At 50.8% G+C, this 16566-nt stretch overlaps 1 protein-coding gene across 1 annotated transcript; it reads left to right on the top strand.

Moving 5' to 3' along the window:
* The first annotated feature begins 4603 nt into the window (after positions 1-4603).
* MS4A15 (membrane spanning 4-domains A15) lies at positions 4604-13889 on the top strand. Its single transcript, XM_063095904.1, is given in 7 exon segments — positions 4604-4828; positions 8067-8189; positions 10748-10804; positions 12362-12454; positions 12770-12883; positions 13777-13869; positions 13872-13889. Coding segments are annotated over 7 exon segments (723 nt in total).
* Positions 13890-16566: the final 2677 nt, after the last annotated feature.

Consider the following 16566-nt stretch of genomic DNA (forward strand, 5'->3'; position numbering starts at 1 on the left):
CAAACACAGCCACAAACCATCGTGGGTCTCAGATGCGGTTTTCACCTGCCCCTGATGAAAGGACACTGACATGAGCAGAGTGTTGACGTTTCCACCAAGTTAAACGTGTTCCACTTAAACGCTTCATTCTTTTATTCTAAAACTATGTCCTTCCTACTTCTTTGCTTTAAAATATCCTTTCTAGGAGATGGTGAGAACATGGATGACTTTTTAAATGAACTTACTTGGGGAAGTGAAGCGTTGGCAGGCTCATTCAGTCCCCGTTTGTTTTTTAATGAGCTGATCTGTGAACGCTGAGCATTTTAGAACTCTCTCTCCAAGGAGTGAAGTACAAGCACTGATCCCCTGCCTATGACAAAGCTGAGAGTCAAACCCAGAAGTCTATGAATTCCATAAAGTCAGCACTCTTCCTCCTTGGAGATGGGAGTCCGGGATCTATGCCAGTTCTGCCTCTGGGGTGCTGTGTGACCATCAGGGAGACACTCACCCTCTCTGAACCTCTCATCTCAAGAGCACAGCTAATCCACACCTTCCTCTCCCTTAGGATGAGATGAGGGCTACCAATTTCATTATTCACACCTCAAGAAGCCAAAGCCCTGTGGGCAGGGCAGGTCCTCCTCAGCCCAGACTCTCCATTTGTCTCTCTCATCCCATTTTCGTGGACTCCCAGGCCAGGCAATCTTTAGTAGTGTCCTCAGCAGCTGTCTAGTTTTCCCACATATGTCTGGAGGGAGGGAAAAGACCAATACGTGCAGAAGGAGAAAGAGATGGAAGAAGAAAGAAAGAGCAAAGAAAAGGAGTGTGGTAGAGGGAGGGAGGGCAGGAGCAGAGGAGAGCAGCCTCTGAGGACCCGTTTCAAGGCCACGTCCTCCCTGAAGACATCCTTGACTTCCACAGTCTCTCTCCTAGCAGTGGCCCCTCTGCACTGCAAGACCTTGATGGCAGGACAACCGGCCTGCACTCATCGTATCCTGGCCCCTGTGCTTAGGGCTCATAGCAAATGCTCAATAACCGTTCGTTGGACTGAACTGCAAATCTCTCCTGCTCCTCCCACTAGACTCTAGGCTCTTTGAAGGCAGGGACTCGGTGTTTCATCCCTTTCTATGTATTCATTTATGGAGGGTGTAAGGGTCAGGAGAAGGTAGGTTATGCTGCTGTAACAAATAGCTCAGTGGCTTCAGACAACAAAGGTTGATTTCTTCCTTGTGTTTCATGACCCCTGGGGGCTTTGCTCACTCGGAGACCCAGGCAGATAGAGCAGCCTGTGTCTGGAACATTGCTAGCCACTGTGACATAGAGAAAAAGAGCTCTGCAGTGCTGTGCACTGATCACTAAATGCTTCCACTCAGAAGCTGTGTATCTACTTCCACTTGCATTTATTTAACCAAACAAGCTCCATGGCTACACCAAACTTGAAGGCACACAGAATGTTAAGAGCTGGAACAATGGACAAATAACAGTGTGACTGCCACTGGAAGCAACAGCAGGGGACAAATGCGGGCTTTGCAGATGGACAAACTTGAACTTGAATCCTCACCTTGCTGTTTGCTAACCGCATCACCTTAAGCAGGTCCCTTCACCGCTCTGAGCCTTGGCTGTCACATCCATAAATTTAACTTTGAGGAATTAGCAAAGGATCATTGTGAGGATAAGAAATAACATATCTGAAGGTCCTAGAAAAGAGTAAGTCCTCAAAAAATACTTACTATAAACGCTTGTTAACCTGGCACCAGCACTGAAACAGTGTAGGGTTCAATTGCTATGAATTGGTTTAGAAAGCTCCAGAGAGATGAGCGATGAGGGAGGATCATTAGCAACATCATTTTGAAACCATAACCCTAAAAGTGAACCCCAACACACCCACGGCATGCTGCCAATTTCCAAGTACTTTCTTATCCATTTTTGCATTTGATCCTTAATGATAAAACTCTGGGGCAAGATGAGCAGCCATCGTAATCCTTATTTTATTGAAATGTAGAGTAGTAGCTCAGTGCAGTTTCACCTCTTGCCCAAAACCACAGCAAATAAGCAATGTAAACAATATTTGATGCAGTAGCTAAAATTGATTGAGCATTTACTATGTGCAAGGCACTGTTCTAAGAATGGGGTTGGCAAACTTCAGCCCACAGATCAGATCTGGCCCACCACTTGTTTTTGCAAATAAAGTGTGATTGGAACACAGCCATGCCCACCTGTGCATATATTACCTATGTCTGCTTTATGCTACAACGGAAGAGTCACCCACAGCCGGCCCCCCATAACTGCAAGTTCCGCATCCTCGGACTCAACCGACTGCAGATTGAAAATATTCTAAAAAAAAAAATAGAAAATAACAATACAACAATAAAAGCAATAGAAATTTTAAAAATACAGTACAACTACTAGTTACGTAGCATTTACATTGTATTAGGTATTATAAGTAATCTAGAGTATATTTAAGTTTAAAGCATATGGAAGGATGTACATAGGTTTATGCAAATACTACTCTATTTTATATAGGGAACTTGATCATCCACAGATTTTAGTATCTGCAGGGGGTCCTGGAGCCCGTTCTGCAAGGAAGGACACAGAGGGACAGCTGTGGTCACAACAGAAGCCATATGGCCCCACAAAGCCTTTTTCTCCACAGAGAAATTTGCCAACCCTGCGGGTTAGTGTTCACGCCTGCTAATAATCATTTTGCTGTGAGTTCATGGAAATGAGAGCCCCTCTGAGTCGGCGCTATCAGGAAAGTCACAGCATAACCCCTGTGGAGATCATTCTTGACATCACATGTTGGTCACGCCTCCCAGGCTGGAGGGAGCCGTGGTAGTGAGCCCTTCAAAACGTCTAATGATTTCCACTACCCACTAAATGCCAGCAGGTTTTTACCCTGTGTTTCCCCAACCATTTCCTTGGAGGTGCCTCTAGTCTCTGTAAACCTTGCTTAACAGCCTGTGTGTGCTCTTTCCTCTGTTTCTCTACAGCAGGCCCAATACTGTCCCTCATCCACTTTGTCCACCCATATAAGTCAAATCCTTACAAAACAAATGGCTCAGAGGCTCCCTGGGGGACATCCATGTTGTAAGCACGGTCACCCCATGTTAGGTCAGCAAGACAAACAGAAGAAAGGACTCTGAGCCAAATGTTTTTATGCAAGGGAGTTTAATCCAGCAAACCTGGAGGAGAAACTGAAAGATCAGGGTTCCACCCCCATACAGACTAGCAGAGGCTTTATAGGGTTTGAATTTGGGAAGGAGAGGGTTTGGGGGAAAAGCTTAAGTTCTGAGGGGTTGGAAAGCTATTCTGAGCACTAACAGCTTTGTGGTTTTTCCGTTTTTTACAAGATCCTGTTTTGTACCAGATGTTCTTATCAAAATGCACCAGCCTTGAGGGAAAGGCAGGAGGTAGGGGACAGAGTGAGGGAGTAGTCAGCATGGCTGTGCTCATGTTAAGCTGACTGTGAGGCCTAATACCCCAGAGCAGTGAGACTGAGCCCTCATCAGCTGAGAGTCTCTGCAGAACTCTCAGAGAATTTGCTGCACATTCTGCGAGCTGGCTCTCTCCTGATGAGCATGTACAGTAACTCTCAGAGCATGGGGGAAAATGCACCTTAGCTGTTCATTGTAAGTAACTGGTTCATATATACTGTATTTAAGAAAATATTTCAGGCAAATAGTATTCAAACAAATGGCTTTTATCGAGTCACGTACGTTGTTCAATCTAATTCACACCAAACCCTACCAGACTGGTACCTGTGTTATTATCCTCACTCCACAGGTAAGGAAACTGAGGCAGGGGAGGTGACCATTTTGCACCCAAGTCTCACAGTAACTAGAGGGGCCAGGATTCTAGTACCAGCTTCTGTCTCAGAGCCATGAACCGCTGAACTCTTCACCCACTAATACCAACAAGAACAGTAACTGTTTTTAAGTTAATTGTGTGATGTAGCAGATTCATCATTGCGTGATGTCCTAGTAAACTCATCTCCTGATGCCTGGGTAATGGGTGGTTTTTCCCCAAAGTGTTTGCCCAGGCAGCCACACCTAAAGCTTCCATAATCCATAACTATCTTGGCTATATTAATGTCAATATGTGGGTGGCCAAATGGAAAGCCTCCCAAAGCAGGAAATTACCCAGGGGAATTATTTGCAAAAACTCAATAGCCGTGAGCTGAGAGGCAGGAAGTGGCAGGTGAGTCCTGGTCTAGGGGCGAAGAAATGAGCACACTGGCTAAGCTCCACCTTGCACTAGCTGTGTGGCCTTGGGCAAGTTATTTGCCCTCTCTGGGGAATGGATGATGTTTAAATATATGCTCCTCCTAAAGATCCTTTCCACATAATATAGCAGGGGATTAAGAGCGGGGCCTCTGGGATCAGAGATCCGAATTCAAGTCTCAGCCTTACTCCTCCTCGAGGCCCTTGATCTCGAACTTCCTTTGTTTCTCTGGGTCTCAGCTGCACCAACTATAATCAAAGATTTTGGTACCATCCTCACAGGGCTGCAGTAAGAAAGGACAGGTGGACACATTGTTTATAAACAAACAAGCTTCTTGTAGATGCATAATCATCATCATCCTTGTTATTTTCTCCCGAGCCTTTGTTTCCCAGGCACTCCAAGCACGATGTCCGCAGGTCCTGCCAGCAATGGGGTGTTTGTTGTCATCCCGCCCAGCAATGCCAGCGGCCTCCGCCCACCTCCAGCCATTCTGCCCACCTCCATGTGCCAGCCTCCGGGGATCATGCAGTTCGAGGAGCCACCGCTGGGGTTGCAGACACCAAGAGCCACCCAGGCACCCGACCTGCGGCCCATGGAGACATTCCTGACAGGAGAGCCCAAAGCTTTAGGGGTAAGGACAGCAGCCTCCCCGCACGATCTGAAGCAAAGTTACTAAGCAGGTAGGGAGCACCCCGGCATCAGCACTCAGGCACACCTTGGAGAAGCGCAGCCAGCAGCCGACAAATATTTAGTGAGGACTCAAGGATTCAGCCGTGCACCAGATAGACAAGGACCCTTCCCCCAGGGAGCTCACAGAGAGTAAACCAGCAAACAAATGACTAAGATAACTCCAAAGAGGGTAACAAGGTGGAAAATAATGGATGGGGGAGAGGCAATGCTAGCAAAGGTGGACAGAAATTCTCTCTGGGGAGATGACATTCAAGCTAACATGCCTAGATCCTAGGTTAAAGCCAGTCCAGGGAAGATCTGGGGGGAGGGGCTCACCAGGTAGAGGGAACAGCAAGTGCAAAGGACTGGAGGTGGGAATGAGTGCAGCTTGTTCAAGGAAGAACCAGAAGGTCCACGTGGCTGGTATGCAATGAGCAAGGGAAGGAGGGAGGTGAGATGCTGAAGTGGTAGGTGGGGGCCAGCTCCTGTAGGACCGTCAGCCCATGAAAGATGGCCTCTAAGCTCTCTTCCAATCTCAGCTGGCCTTGAGATAGCGGTCTCTGGAAGGGAATAAAATACCAGATAGACAGATAGACAGACAGATAGATAGATAGACTCAGGTGCAATTGACGAGTAGGCTAGGATTTTTCCTAGTTGTGTCTGATTAAGTTCTCCTCACCCGCCAGTAGGATAGATAATATGGTGATTATTAGAACTAGGTTTAAATTAATTAATGATGAGACCTGAAATATAATTGAAATTGGTGCTAGTTTTTATCATGTTGATAGGATCATGCCTGATATGAGTGGAATTCCTTGTGTTACTTCTGGGACTCAGAAATGGAATGAGGAGAGTCCAAACTTTATAATTAGTGCCATAGTAATTATTAGGGATGTCACTGGGTTAGGAATTTTTGTAACTGTTCATTGTCTGGAATATAATATATTAATGATGATGGCTATTACTAACAGTATAAATGTGGTTGCTTGTGCTAGGAAATATTTAGCAGCTGCTTTAGAAGTGAGTAGACACATACGTGTGTGTGTCCTCTTAAAGAGAAAACTCTGAACAAGCTAAATTTAACAGAGTTTATTTGAACAAAGAACGATTCACGATTCAGGCAGCACTCAGAACCAGAAGAGGTTCAGAGAGCTCCAGCCAGCAGTGTGAGCAGCAAGCTTTTATAAGGCAGACAGGGAAGCAGAGAAATCACCTGATTGGCTACAGCCAGGTGTCTGCCCTAATTGGGCCTGGTGTGAGGAGGCGTTTGCCTTATTTGGGCATGGTCTGATTGGTTGGCTGCCTGTGATTGGCTGAAGCATGGCTGTTTGTGATTGGCTGAAACCCAGCTATCTGTCACAAAAAAATATACTCCTGATTTAAGTTTTGGTTTGTTTATGTACTAAGTTTGGTTGCAGTTTGTTAACATAGAAACTGAAAGAGACAGTCTGGGTCTAATGGCCTCCTGCTGATTTAATTTTATACATACCTATATATATATATACATATTCTTCAGTTTGTCCCTTAGCCTCAGTTTCTCCAAGTAAGAGATGAAAACAGCTAAGCAGTGGTGGTGATGATGATGGTGGTGCTGATGACAACAGCTCCTATTTATTAAGTGCTTCCAAGAGGGGCATCCATTGTGCCAAGGACTTTGCGTGCACTGCCTCGTTAGATTCTTAGCACCACCTTGTGAGACAGGGATCCTAGTTCCATTGGACAGATCAGGGAACTGAGGTTTGTCAAGGCTAAGCCACTTGCCCAAGCCCACGCAAGTGGTAAGTGGCATCCTGTCACCAAAGATGGCATGAATGAAAAGCTCTGCTCCTAACCCCACTGTTCAGCAGCATCTAGGACTTCTGGCTCAAACACGCTGGAGTTTAGAATCCTACCCTAAAAGTGTCACCAAGTCCACAGGTGCAGGAAGGGGCTGGAGACAGTGAACAGAGATGGGGTCATCAACGGCTGGAATTCTGAAACCGCAGAGCAAACCCCGGAACCAATGCCCTCCCCACAAAGGAATTTAATGAGACAAATATAAATTGTTGAAAAACATAAAAAGTGGAACATACAATTAGGTGTTAAGGAGTGTCACCCAGTGAGAAGGACACCAGCTTTAGAGTCAGCTGGCCTGCCACTTCACATCTGGGAGACGTCAGATAAGCTACTGAACATCACTGAGCCTCAATTTCCTTATCCACAAAATTAGGATAATCACACCTACCTCATCACATTAGGATTAGCTAAGGTCACATATAGACAGACATGCAATAAGGGGCAGCTGATGTCATTGCAGTAGCTGTGGCAGTCTAGCAGCAAGGGTAAAGCTGGGATGCCATGCCACATCAGGAAGTTGAAGAGGTGAAGACACGCCCATACCTATCCAAATTCTTGGCACTCGTGTTAGAAAGTGATCTATATCCACATGACCCAAGAATACAACCCTAGTTGTCCTCAGTCAGAACCGCCCATCAATGGACCGTGCTGGTCTGGGTGGTGGCGAGCACTGGTCACTGCAGGAGTGTGCATGGAGGTCACCGAGCTGGAAGGGGCTCCTGAACTTGGCAGAGGCTGGATTCAGGGCCTTGAACATCTCTGTCCACTCATTCCCAGAATTCAATAGTTACCGAAAACAATGGGCAGCAATGTGGCAGAACTTACCAGAAGCCCACGTGTCCCCGCCCTTGGGAAAACCATCCCACTTCTGGGAATGGATCGGGGGATGCTGGTAAACCAAGGCTTTAAAACCAAATTAAAAACCCAAGTCAGATTTCACAGGGTGGGAGGCGGCCCCAGCGCAGCGCTGGAATGAGAAGACGCTCGGGGACGCGTTCCCCGCAGGCTGCAGCGGGCGCGGCGCTCAGCGCAGACAACGTTGTCGGTCACCGAGCTGAGGCCTGGGAACTCCAGGCAGCAGCACCGAGCGGTGCCCGAGAACCGCAGGCGGGAGCAGACAGCAGGCGGCGGCCCGCCCGGAGCTGTGCTCTGCCGGCCCCTGGCTGCGGGGAACGGACTTTCTCCCTCGAACCGTCTTTGACGGTGGTTGCAGGGATGTCACCTCAAAAGCAGGGAATCTGAGTTTCCTTCCCCGTCCCTGGGGGCGGGGAGCTGGGGGAGCGCAGGGGCCCGGCCACCTCTCCGCCGGGGCCGCCAGGGGGCAGTGCGGAGCCGGGCCCGGCTGAGCCTCGCGCTCCCCGCAGACCGTGCAGATCCTCATTGGCCTCATGCAGCTGGGCTTCGGCAGCGTGCTGCTCATGGTCCGCCGCGGCCACCTGGGGATGTTCTTCATCGAAGGCGGCGTCCCCTTCTGGGGAGGAGCCTGCGTGAGTACCGGGGCCATCTGGGAGCTCACCCCTGCCCCCTGCGCCCACCCCCGCCATTCTCCTGAGCACAGACCCCCCTAGGTGGGGGGCCCTGAATGCACTTCCTAGAAGCACTGGAGCCTCATCTAACACCTTATTTCAAACCCTCATCGTCAACCTAAGCCTGGCTTGACTCCTATGTATGAAAAGCTCCCCACACACAGCCAGAGAAGGCTGCCAAAAAGGATGAGTGGAGGGGGTGAGGACTGGGTCCTCACCACCTGTACTGCCTGGATCCTAAGCCTCGCCCCGCAGCCAAGCCCTGTCTGCAGAAATCCTCCAGCTCCCCTCGGTGGGTCCCAGCCCTCCATGAGCTCTATCCCAGATCGGACTATACCCCGGCCCACCTGGCCACCCGGCCCTGCTGGAGAATCAGGTGAGCAAGTTGTATCAACTCCAATACTCAGAGAGCACTTCGGTGTTTACAGAGTGAACGCTGGTGTTTGCGCCTTTTCCAAAGGTAAAAGTGTTTGGTTTGCAAGGTGTTTGCACCTTTACCTCCATATTGCCAGAGCCTCCTGGCCGTCCCGAGGAAACACAGGCTTTGGGGTCAAGCCAAGGGGGTCTGAACCCCAGCTCCACCGTCTGTTGGCCTCAACCTCCTCATCTAAAAAGTGGGTTCATAGATCAGGCACTGCCTATGCCATCGCTTGCTGAGGAAAACAAGAGGTAACCCTAAAATTCTGCACCAAATGGTGGACTGCCATTGCAACTTCCCCTTTTAGAGGGAGAGTCAGAGATCTGCATGAGGGAGACCACCACTGAGTGAGTGGTGGGTCCAGAACCCAGCACAGTGGCTTTCTCCCCCTGCACAGGCTGCCTCCAGCAAGAGCTCAAAACCCCCACCAGTGGGGTCCAGAGAGACCAAAGTTGCTGGGGGAGAAATCAGAACAGAAAGAAACACAGGTGTCCCTTTCTTCTCTGAGTCCCACCTGCCAGGCTTTATCACAAAGTACACCCAGTAAAGACTTCAGAAATGTTGGAAAGGGAAAAAAAAACTTTTCAAATTCAGAAGTGTATCAGAGTCAGGACACCCTGTGGGACATGTGTGAATGCCAACATTTAATCATTCAGTTAGATCTTCACACTCCTGACCTCGGGGACCCCAAAAAATATACATGTATTATGTGCATTTGTCTAGAAAGAGGGCTCATAGCTTTTCTTAGAGGCTCAAAGGAGTCCTTAGTTTAAATTTTCCAAAACTGGCTGGCTGGTTAGCTCAGTTGGTTAGAGCACGGTGCTGATAACACCAAGGTCCAGGGTTCGATCCCTGTACTGGCCAGCCGCCAGCCCCCCCCAAAAAAATTCCCAAACTTGCAGGACGGGACGATAACTTGCTCCCTACAAAAAGAAAGAGGCAGGACAGCTGGAATGTGGTCCCAGTGGGCCTCCTTCTCTGTGTGACCCTGGGCAAGTCACTGCCTCTCTCTGGGGCTTGGCTTCTTTGTCTAGGACTCGTAATGTCTGTGTCCAGCCCTGAGAGCTGCATCTAAATCCAGCTGCTGTCCTGACATCTCCACTTGATGTTGAAGAGGCAGCTCTTGATTCCTGCTGTTTCCAACCCTATTCCAGCCCCTCCCCACTTCATCTCAGCCAGTGGCACCTCCATCCACCTAATTGCCAGAGCTAAGATCATCCCAAGGTCATCCGAGCCGCCTCCCTCTCCGCGCTCCCACATCAACCCTCCCAGCACGTCCCGTCGGCTCGCCCCTGCCTGCACTGCCTCCACCCCGATCCCCACCATCTGCGCAAGTGTAGTAGCTCCTTCCTGGTCCGCTCTGTCTCCGTGTAACCCCAGCCCCCCAGCACGGGCCTCCCCGTGGTCTGTCCCTGCGGTCTCTCCAGTGTGGCAGCAAGTGCAAGGGTGCAGCCTGCCAGCCCGCTGAGCATTCAGCCAAAACCAGCACCACGTGCTCTGGCTCCATTCTAGTTCAGCCAGTCGTGGGGCCAGCCCAGAGCCACTGCAAGGCAACGGCTGGGTGCTGGGTGCCATGATGTGGGTCCAGTGGGGGGCCAGGCTCCCACCCTCCATGCCCTGCACCCTCCCACTGGCATCTCAGCTCAGAGAGGCCTTCTGTGACAATCCCCCCCAACCCCCAGTGACTCCTCATCACGTCATCACACCCAAACTCTTCTTCATTGTCTATTTGCTAAGTGTCACTCTTCCCCAATTAGAGTAGAAGCCCCGTGAGAGCAGGGATCGTGTCTGTCTTGCTCAACCCTGTTCTGTTCCTGGCACATAAGTGCCGCTCAGTCAGTGTTTGTTGAGCGGCTGTCTGAGGAACAATCCCCTCCCATGAGGCTCTGGCAATATGGTGTCAATGAAAACACTTACTCATCAGCTATGGCTCTAGTCCCCTGGACAGGAGCCCCTAGTAACCAGGGGACAAACTTACAGAGAGACCCAAGGTGCCTGGCCGGGAGGCAAGGTGCTCTGCAGCCTCTCATCAGAGCCCAGACACAGGTGCCCTGCCCAGGGTCCTGGACAAAGCCTCACTCGTCCCCTCTTCCCCACACAGTTCATCATCTCTGGGTCCCTCTCAGTGGCGGCTGAGAAGAACCACACCAGCTGCCTGGTGAGTCTGAACGGGTGGACCCAGGGGTGGGGATGGGCCACAGCTGGATTCCACCCCACTCTGCACTCCCATCTGCTCACTATTCAGCCATTCAGCGAGCATTTCCGGGGGGCCTGCTAAGCGCTGGAGGGGTTGTTGGGGAGGGGCGGGGTCAACACCAGGCAGACCAGACACCGACCCTCCGTGTATGCAAAAGGAGGGGCCAGGACACACTTTCAAAATACAACCCAGGGTAGAAAGTGACAGTCCACAGATGAAGCGCTCGGGCCATTCAGAGAAAGTTGTGCAAAGGCCTCCTGGAAGAGCAGACAGCGAGCTGGGCCTTGGCGTGCGGGTGGGACTTGGAAACACCAAGGGAAAAGCATCAGAAGGCGTGAAGCGGCGTGGGCACGGTTGCTATGGAAACCATGGTGTCTCCACTGGACCAGGGCAGAGGTCCAGGAAAGGGGTGGAAAAAATTAGATGGGGAAATGCTCTGGAGGGGGTCCTGGAAGGTTCCAGTGCCTTGGCTGGCCACCAGGAGGCGATGAAGGCATATGAACAAGACAGTAGCAGCATCCCCCAGGCTCAGAGAACACGGCCACAAGGGTCTGGAGCTTAGGTTCTGGTGTCTGCAAAGACACCCAAAAAACAAACTAGCAAGTAAGATAGTTACTGAGCACAAAAAGCGCTAAAAGGAAGCAGACAGGATAATGTGAGAGTCGTTCTGCTCAGCTCAGACAGTCTGGGATCCCTGAGCGCAGACCTCACAGTTCAGATGGCCACAGCCAAGGAAGAGCCGGGTGGGGAGAGGGGCCCAGGGCTGGACCATTGAAAACCGGAGGCAGGGTGACAGGGAAAGGCCAGGGGAGGTGATTCAGAACCTGAATGTGGTTTGGAATTGATTTTAAGGGCAATGGAGGCCACTGACTGTATAAGCAGAGGAATCCTTGCCCTTTTTATATTCTAGAGAGCTGCCCTGGGTGCTGGACAGAGAATGGGTTGCAGAAGGGCAGGACTGGAAGTGGGGGTCCTCAAGACCAAATTCAATGTCCGCTTGGGCTGTAAACTCGAGGAGGGCCGAGACCTGACTTACCCGCCCCTCACAGCACCTTGCATAGGCCAGACATGCAATAGGTGCTCAAGAAAAGCTCATCAAATTAATTAATTGATTGCCTGATTGATTCTCTGCTCTGGTCTCAGTGACCTCCTGGCTGTCATTTGAAAAAAAAACAAAAAGAAAGAAAGTCAGGTATCTTTGAACTTGAATGGGTATTGCAGTGCCCAGCCCACTGTAAGGCTGGGCAGTTTCATCAGAATTTTCCAGCTACCAGGCCAAAAGAGCATCAGGTTCTGGTTGCATAGGGACAGTGACCCCTGGGTGACCACCTGGACCACCACAGGGATTCATTCACCCTACATGCTCTTCGGACCCAAGCACAAGAGCGTGGCCCCTGCCTCCTTGGCTGTGGGAGGGAGGTGTTGGGGGGTGGCAGGTGAGCTGTGGCCTCTCCTCCTTTCCCCTTCACTTCTCTCTCCCCTCTGCTTCTTGCCCTCCCATCTCTCTCCTTCCTGCAGGTGAGGGGCAGCCTTGGGACCAACATTCTCAGTGCCATGGTGGCCTTTGCTGGGACAGCCATTCTGCTCATGGATTTTGGTGTCACTAACTGGGTGTGTTGTCACATACCCCCAACAGTGGGAAAACTTGGAGAATGCTGGAGCCATGTCCAGGAGGGGGAGGGAGGCAAGAGTGGGCAGCACTAGGATGTTGGCAGGGCCTGCCGGTCCCAATAGACCCCATGAGTATATTGACCTATGACCCTACCCCGAGAATGGGCATCAGGGGCATGGAGAGAAAGCCTGTACAGGGAAAGAGAGGGTGGGGACAGGCAGCAGGACTGGCCCACGTGCAGCTCTGCCACCAACTGGCTCTTTAACCTTGGGCGAGTTCTTCTCAGCCCCTGACCGTGGGTTTCTGGTCCCCAGGACGTGGGCAGGGGCTATCTGGCCGTGCTTACCATCTTCACCATCCTGGAGTTCTTCATTGCAGTCATTGCCACCCACTTTGGGTGCCAAGCCACCCGCGCCCAAACCAACGCGGTAAGTACTTCAACCGCCACGTCCACCTAAACCTGAGCCTCTGGGAAAGGCTGCTGGCTGGGAAGCAACACGGGGAAAGGGCGCTGCAATGAGCGTCCCACTCACCCATCAGGGGACCCAAAGAAGTCTTCGCAAAGAAGTCCTCGTCAGTGAAGATGGGACTATTCTCCTCGTGGCCACAGGAGGGCGCCAGCGCCGACAGACCAGCTGCCTTGTGCGGCTGCGCAGACAGCCTGGGCTCCTCCGGGGAGAAGGGGCGTGCAGTGCACAGACGAGCAGCTCCGGCCCGGGCGGGCAGAACGGCAGCAAGGGCCGGCCGGCTGGCTCAGGCTAGAGCGCGGTGGTAGAACACCAAGGTCGGGGGTTCGGTTCCCCGTACCGACCAGCCGCCAAAAAATAAAACAGGGCGGTGGCATTTGAGCTTAGTTTCCATGGAGGGTGGAAAGGGGGTGATGGGGGGGAGAGGGGGCATTTGCAGGGGGTTCCTCGGGGGGTGGGGGGCGGTGCTGCGTGGCAGGTGGCTGTATGCAGAATGGGAAGGTGAGAGTCTTTGGGTTCAGGGAAATCCGTCAGAAGATCAGGGCCTGAACCACGGCAGAAGAGTCTCAGAGAGAAAGGACACCAGAACGTGAGCTCCTAGAGAAATGGGGGTTTTGCCTGTTTTGTTCCCCGGTGTACTCCCAATGCTTGGATTATAGTTGGCCCCAGTAAATGTTTTTTGAAATATTAGTTGAACAGGTGGCAGTTCTATGTGTATAATTCAGATTTGCAGAATTCATTACTAGGACGCTGTTCTCGGAGTCCCCACAAGGGGGCACAATTGTAACACCTCCCTGAAGGCTCCAGGCCTTTCATTGGGTTTTCTTTTTTTTTTTATTTTTATTTTTTTTCAGCCTGTAATTTTCCTGCCAAACGCTTTCAGCGCAGACTTCAACATCCCCAGCCCGGCAGCCTCACCGCCTCCTGCTTATGACAATGTGGCATACATGCCCAAGGAGTCGTCTGAGTAGCAGATTGTGACTCCAGCAGGTTGGAGTCCAGCCTTTCCCCTCTGGGCCCAGCCTCTCCCCACCCCCACCTTGTTCATCAAGGGGCAGCCCCTCTCCTGCTGTCTCCCCTCACCCAATCCACACATATTGAGGCACCTGAGTGAAGCATTCCCCAGGGACGTCTGTCCCACACATTTCCCCAAAGGGTTTCTTTCCTAAAAGACACTAGGTCATGTCAAGGTGCATGTTCTTCAGCTCCATGAGCCCTGTCCGCTGTCCAGGAATGACCCTCGTGTGACTTTGCATTTCTCTCTGCTCATTGGAGGAAATCCTAATGCCACTGAACACTCAGGTTCAAGGCTGTCCTGGCCCTCAGGCCTTGAGAAGGTCATTAAGCCCAGAGAGCCCAGATCCTCCAAAATGGAGTAGAGTCTGGCCCTAGGACTTCACAGAGGTGCAGAGCTCAGGCCGAGGCCACATGGCAGAGCAGTGGGCCTGACTTTGGGCCTCCTGGCCGCAAGAGTAGCTCTGTCCTTTGTCATCTGCTGCTACATCTTTGGGCCTTAGTTTCCCCACCTGGAAACTGAAATGTTGAACCAGATAACCTGTAAGGTCCTTCCAGCACCTCTGGGTTCCCTGAAGTCCTGGGTCTAGGCCAGACATTCTCTCCCAACTCTCTCCAGAAGCCTTCATTTTCCTTATCTGTAATACGGAATTGGTGTTGACTCCTCTCCCCTTCCCCCTGGGAAAGGGTAGGGTGGGAGGTTGCAGGGAAGGGCTGAAGCCAGCGCAGTCCTCCAGGCCTCCACCACAGTCAGCATCAACAGATGCACGGCCAAGGTAGCCTCCCTCCCCCAGTGGCTTGGGACCTCCTTGTGCCTTTCAGTGCCACCCTCCCCACACCCACAGCCTGAGGAGCAAGGATGTCCCTGAGGGTTACCACAAGAGCTGGGCTGGGTCTCTGGGGACAAACAGACACCTTCAGCTGGCTATTCACAGGCCCAGGCAGATGGTTTGTCTTGTCCATACCACAGAGGGAAATAAACAGTGTGGCTTAAATTTTGAGTTGGTCTCTTTGCAATGACTTTTTCTTTTTAATCTCAGGGGCTTCTAAGCCCATGTTTATCAGAGGACCTAGGTAACTGTCCCAGCGTCACAGCAAAAGGGCTCTTATGGGTGCCAAGTGCTATGCTCTGTGTGGTATAATCCTCACACCGATCCTGTCTCCACCTCAGCCCAAACAAGCAAGCATTCATATGCCTACTCTGCAACAAAGGAGGCTGAAGCTCAAAGAGGTTAAATCACATGCCCAAGGCCACTGAGCTAGTAAGAAGCAGTGCGGGGATTTGAACCATGGGCTCGCATGGGCTCCCCATAGCCCAAGCCACCAACCCTCTTTCCTCCTGCCCTGTTTCTTCATCCCAAAGACTGGACAGGCGGCGTTCCTCTGCACACCTACTTCTTCATCTAACAAACTCCTGCTCCTCCTTCAAGACCCATTTTCAATGTTACCCCTTCTGTGAAGTCTTCCCAAAGGAGGGGTAGTGGACTAAGTGCCATTCGACTACAGGGCCGAGACTAGGGTGCCGTTTAAAGAGGACTCTCAGGGTTGTGCCAGTGCAGAGCTGAGGTGTGGCTTACAACAAGCTTTGGCTGAAAAATCAAGAGAGGAGACAAGGATTTAGAGCTTAGAATTTATGATCGTAAAGTATAGAGCTGAGGGGAAATGTGCTTGAGGCTTTAAGGGCAGTTTTCTTGGCACGCATAAAGGAGGTTAGAGATATTTCAGAGCTGAGAGGAGGAGTTTGGAGAGAGGGAGGGAGGGAGGGAGAAAAAAGGAAAAGAGAGCTTAACATCGGGCTGGAATTACTGCCCTCTGTCTTCCGCTAAGTCCCTCTGGGGACAAGGGCGACAAAAGACATAGATCAATTAGGAGCAATTAGAGAGCCGGGATGCTTCCTCATATCCCAGGTTATATCCTGAAGAGGCAGCAAGGTCCCTAGAGACATCCATGTCCAAACTCATGGAGCCACAGTGTAGAGTGGTGACGGCTGAGGGCTGTTCTTGGTGACACGGAGTCCTGCACTCCCATGTGCTGTGTAAGTCAAAGTGTCGCAAGGCTTCCTGTGCTTCCTGAGAGGGCCAGGGGTGTGGTGTGGATCCCACGAGACTGTCACTTCATAGCAAATAAAAGATTGGGGACAGTGGCCACCACTGAGAGACCAGCAAGGACAAACTACACCTCAGCAGAGGCCCGCAAAGACAGATAATGGCTTGTGGACTGGAAGTCACAAGAAGTGACCGAATTATCCCAAATTGGCAAGATTAAGTTTTCTAGCACTGAGAGGAAATGGGAGGTGGAACACTGAAAACTACAAAACATTACAAAGAGAAATTATCAAAGGCCTAAATAAATGAAGGCATATGCTGTGCTCATGGATTGGAAAGCTCAATTTTGTTCAAATGTCTTCAATCTCCAAAGTTTATCCTACAGTCAATGCAATCCCACTCAAAATTTCAGCACTTTATTTTGGGAGAAAGCAAAAAGTCAATTTTAACATTCATATGAAAATGCAAAGGACCTGAAAGGTCCAAGAAAACCTTAAAGAAAAACAAAGTCAGAGGACTTAAACTAACAGAGTTCAAGACTTCGAATAAAGCAATAATTCAGATAGCATACTTTTAGTGCAAAAA

This window comes from Cynocephalus volans, chromosome 4, assembly GCF_027409185.1.
Source record: "Cynocephalus volans isolate mCynVol1 chromosome 4, mCynVol1.pri, whole genome shotgun sequence".
NCBI lineage: Eukaryota > Metazoa > Chordata > Mammalia > Dermoptera > Cynocephalidae > Cynocephalus > Cynocephalus volans.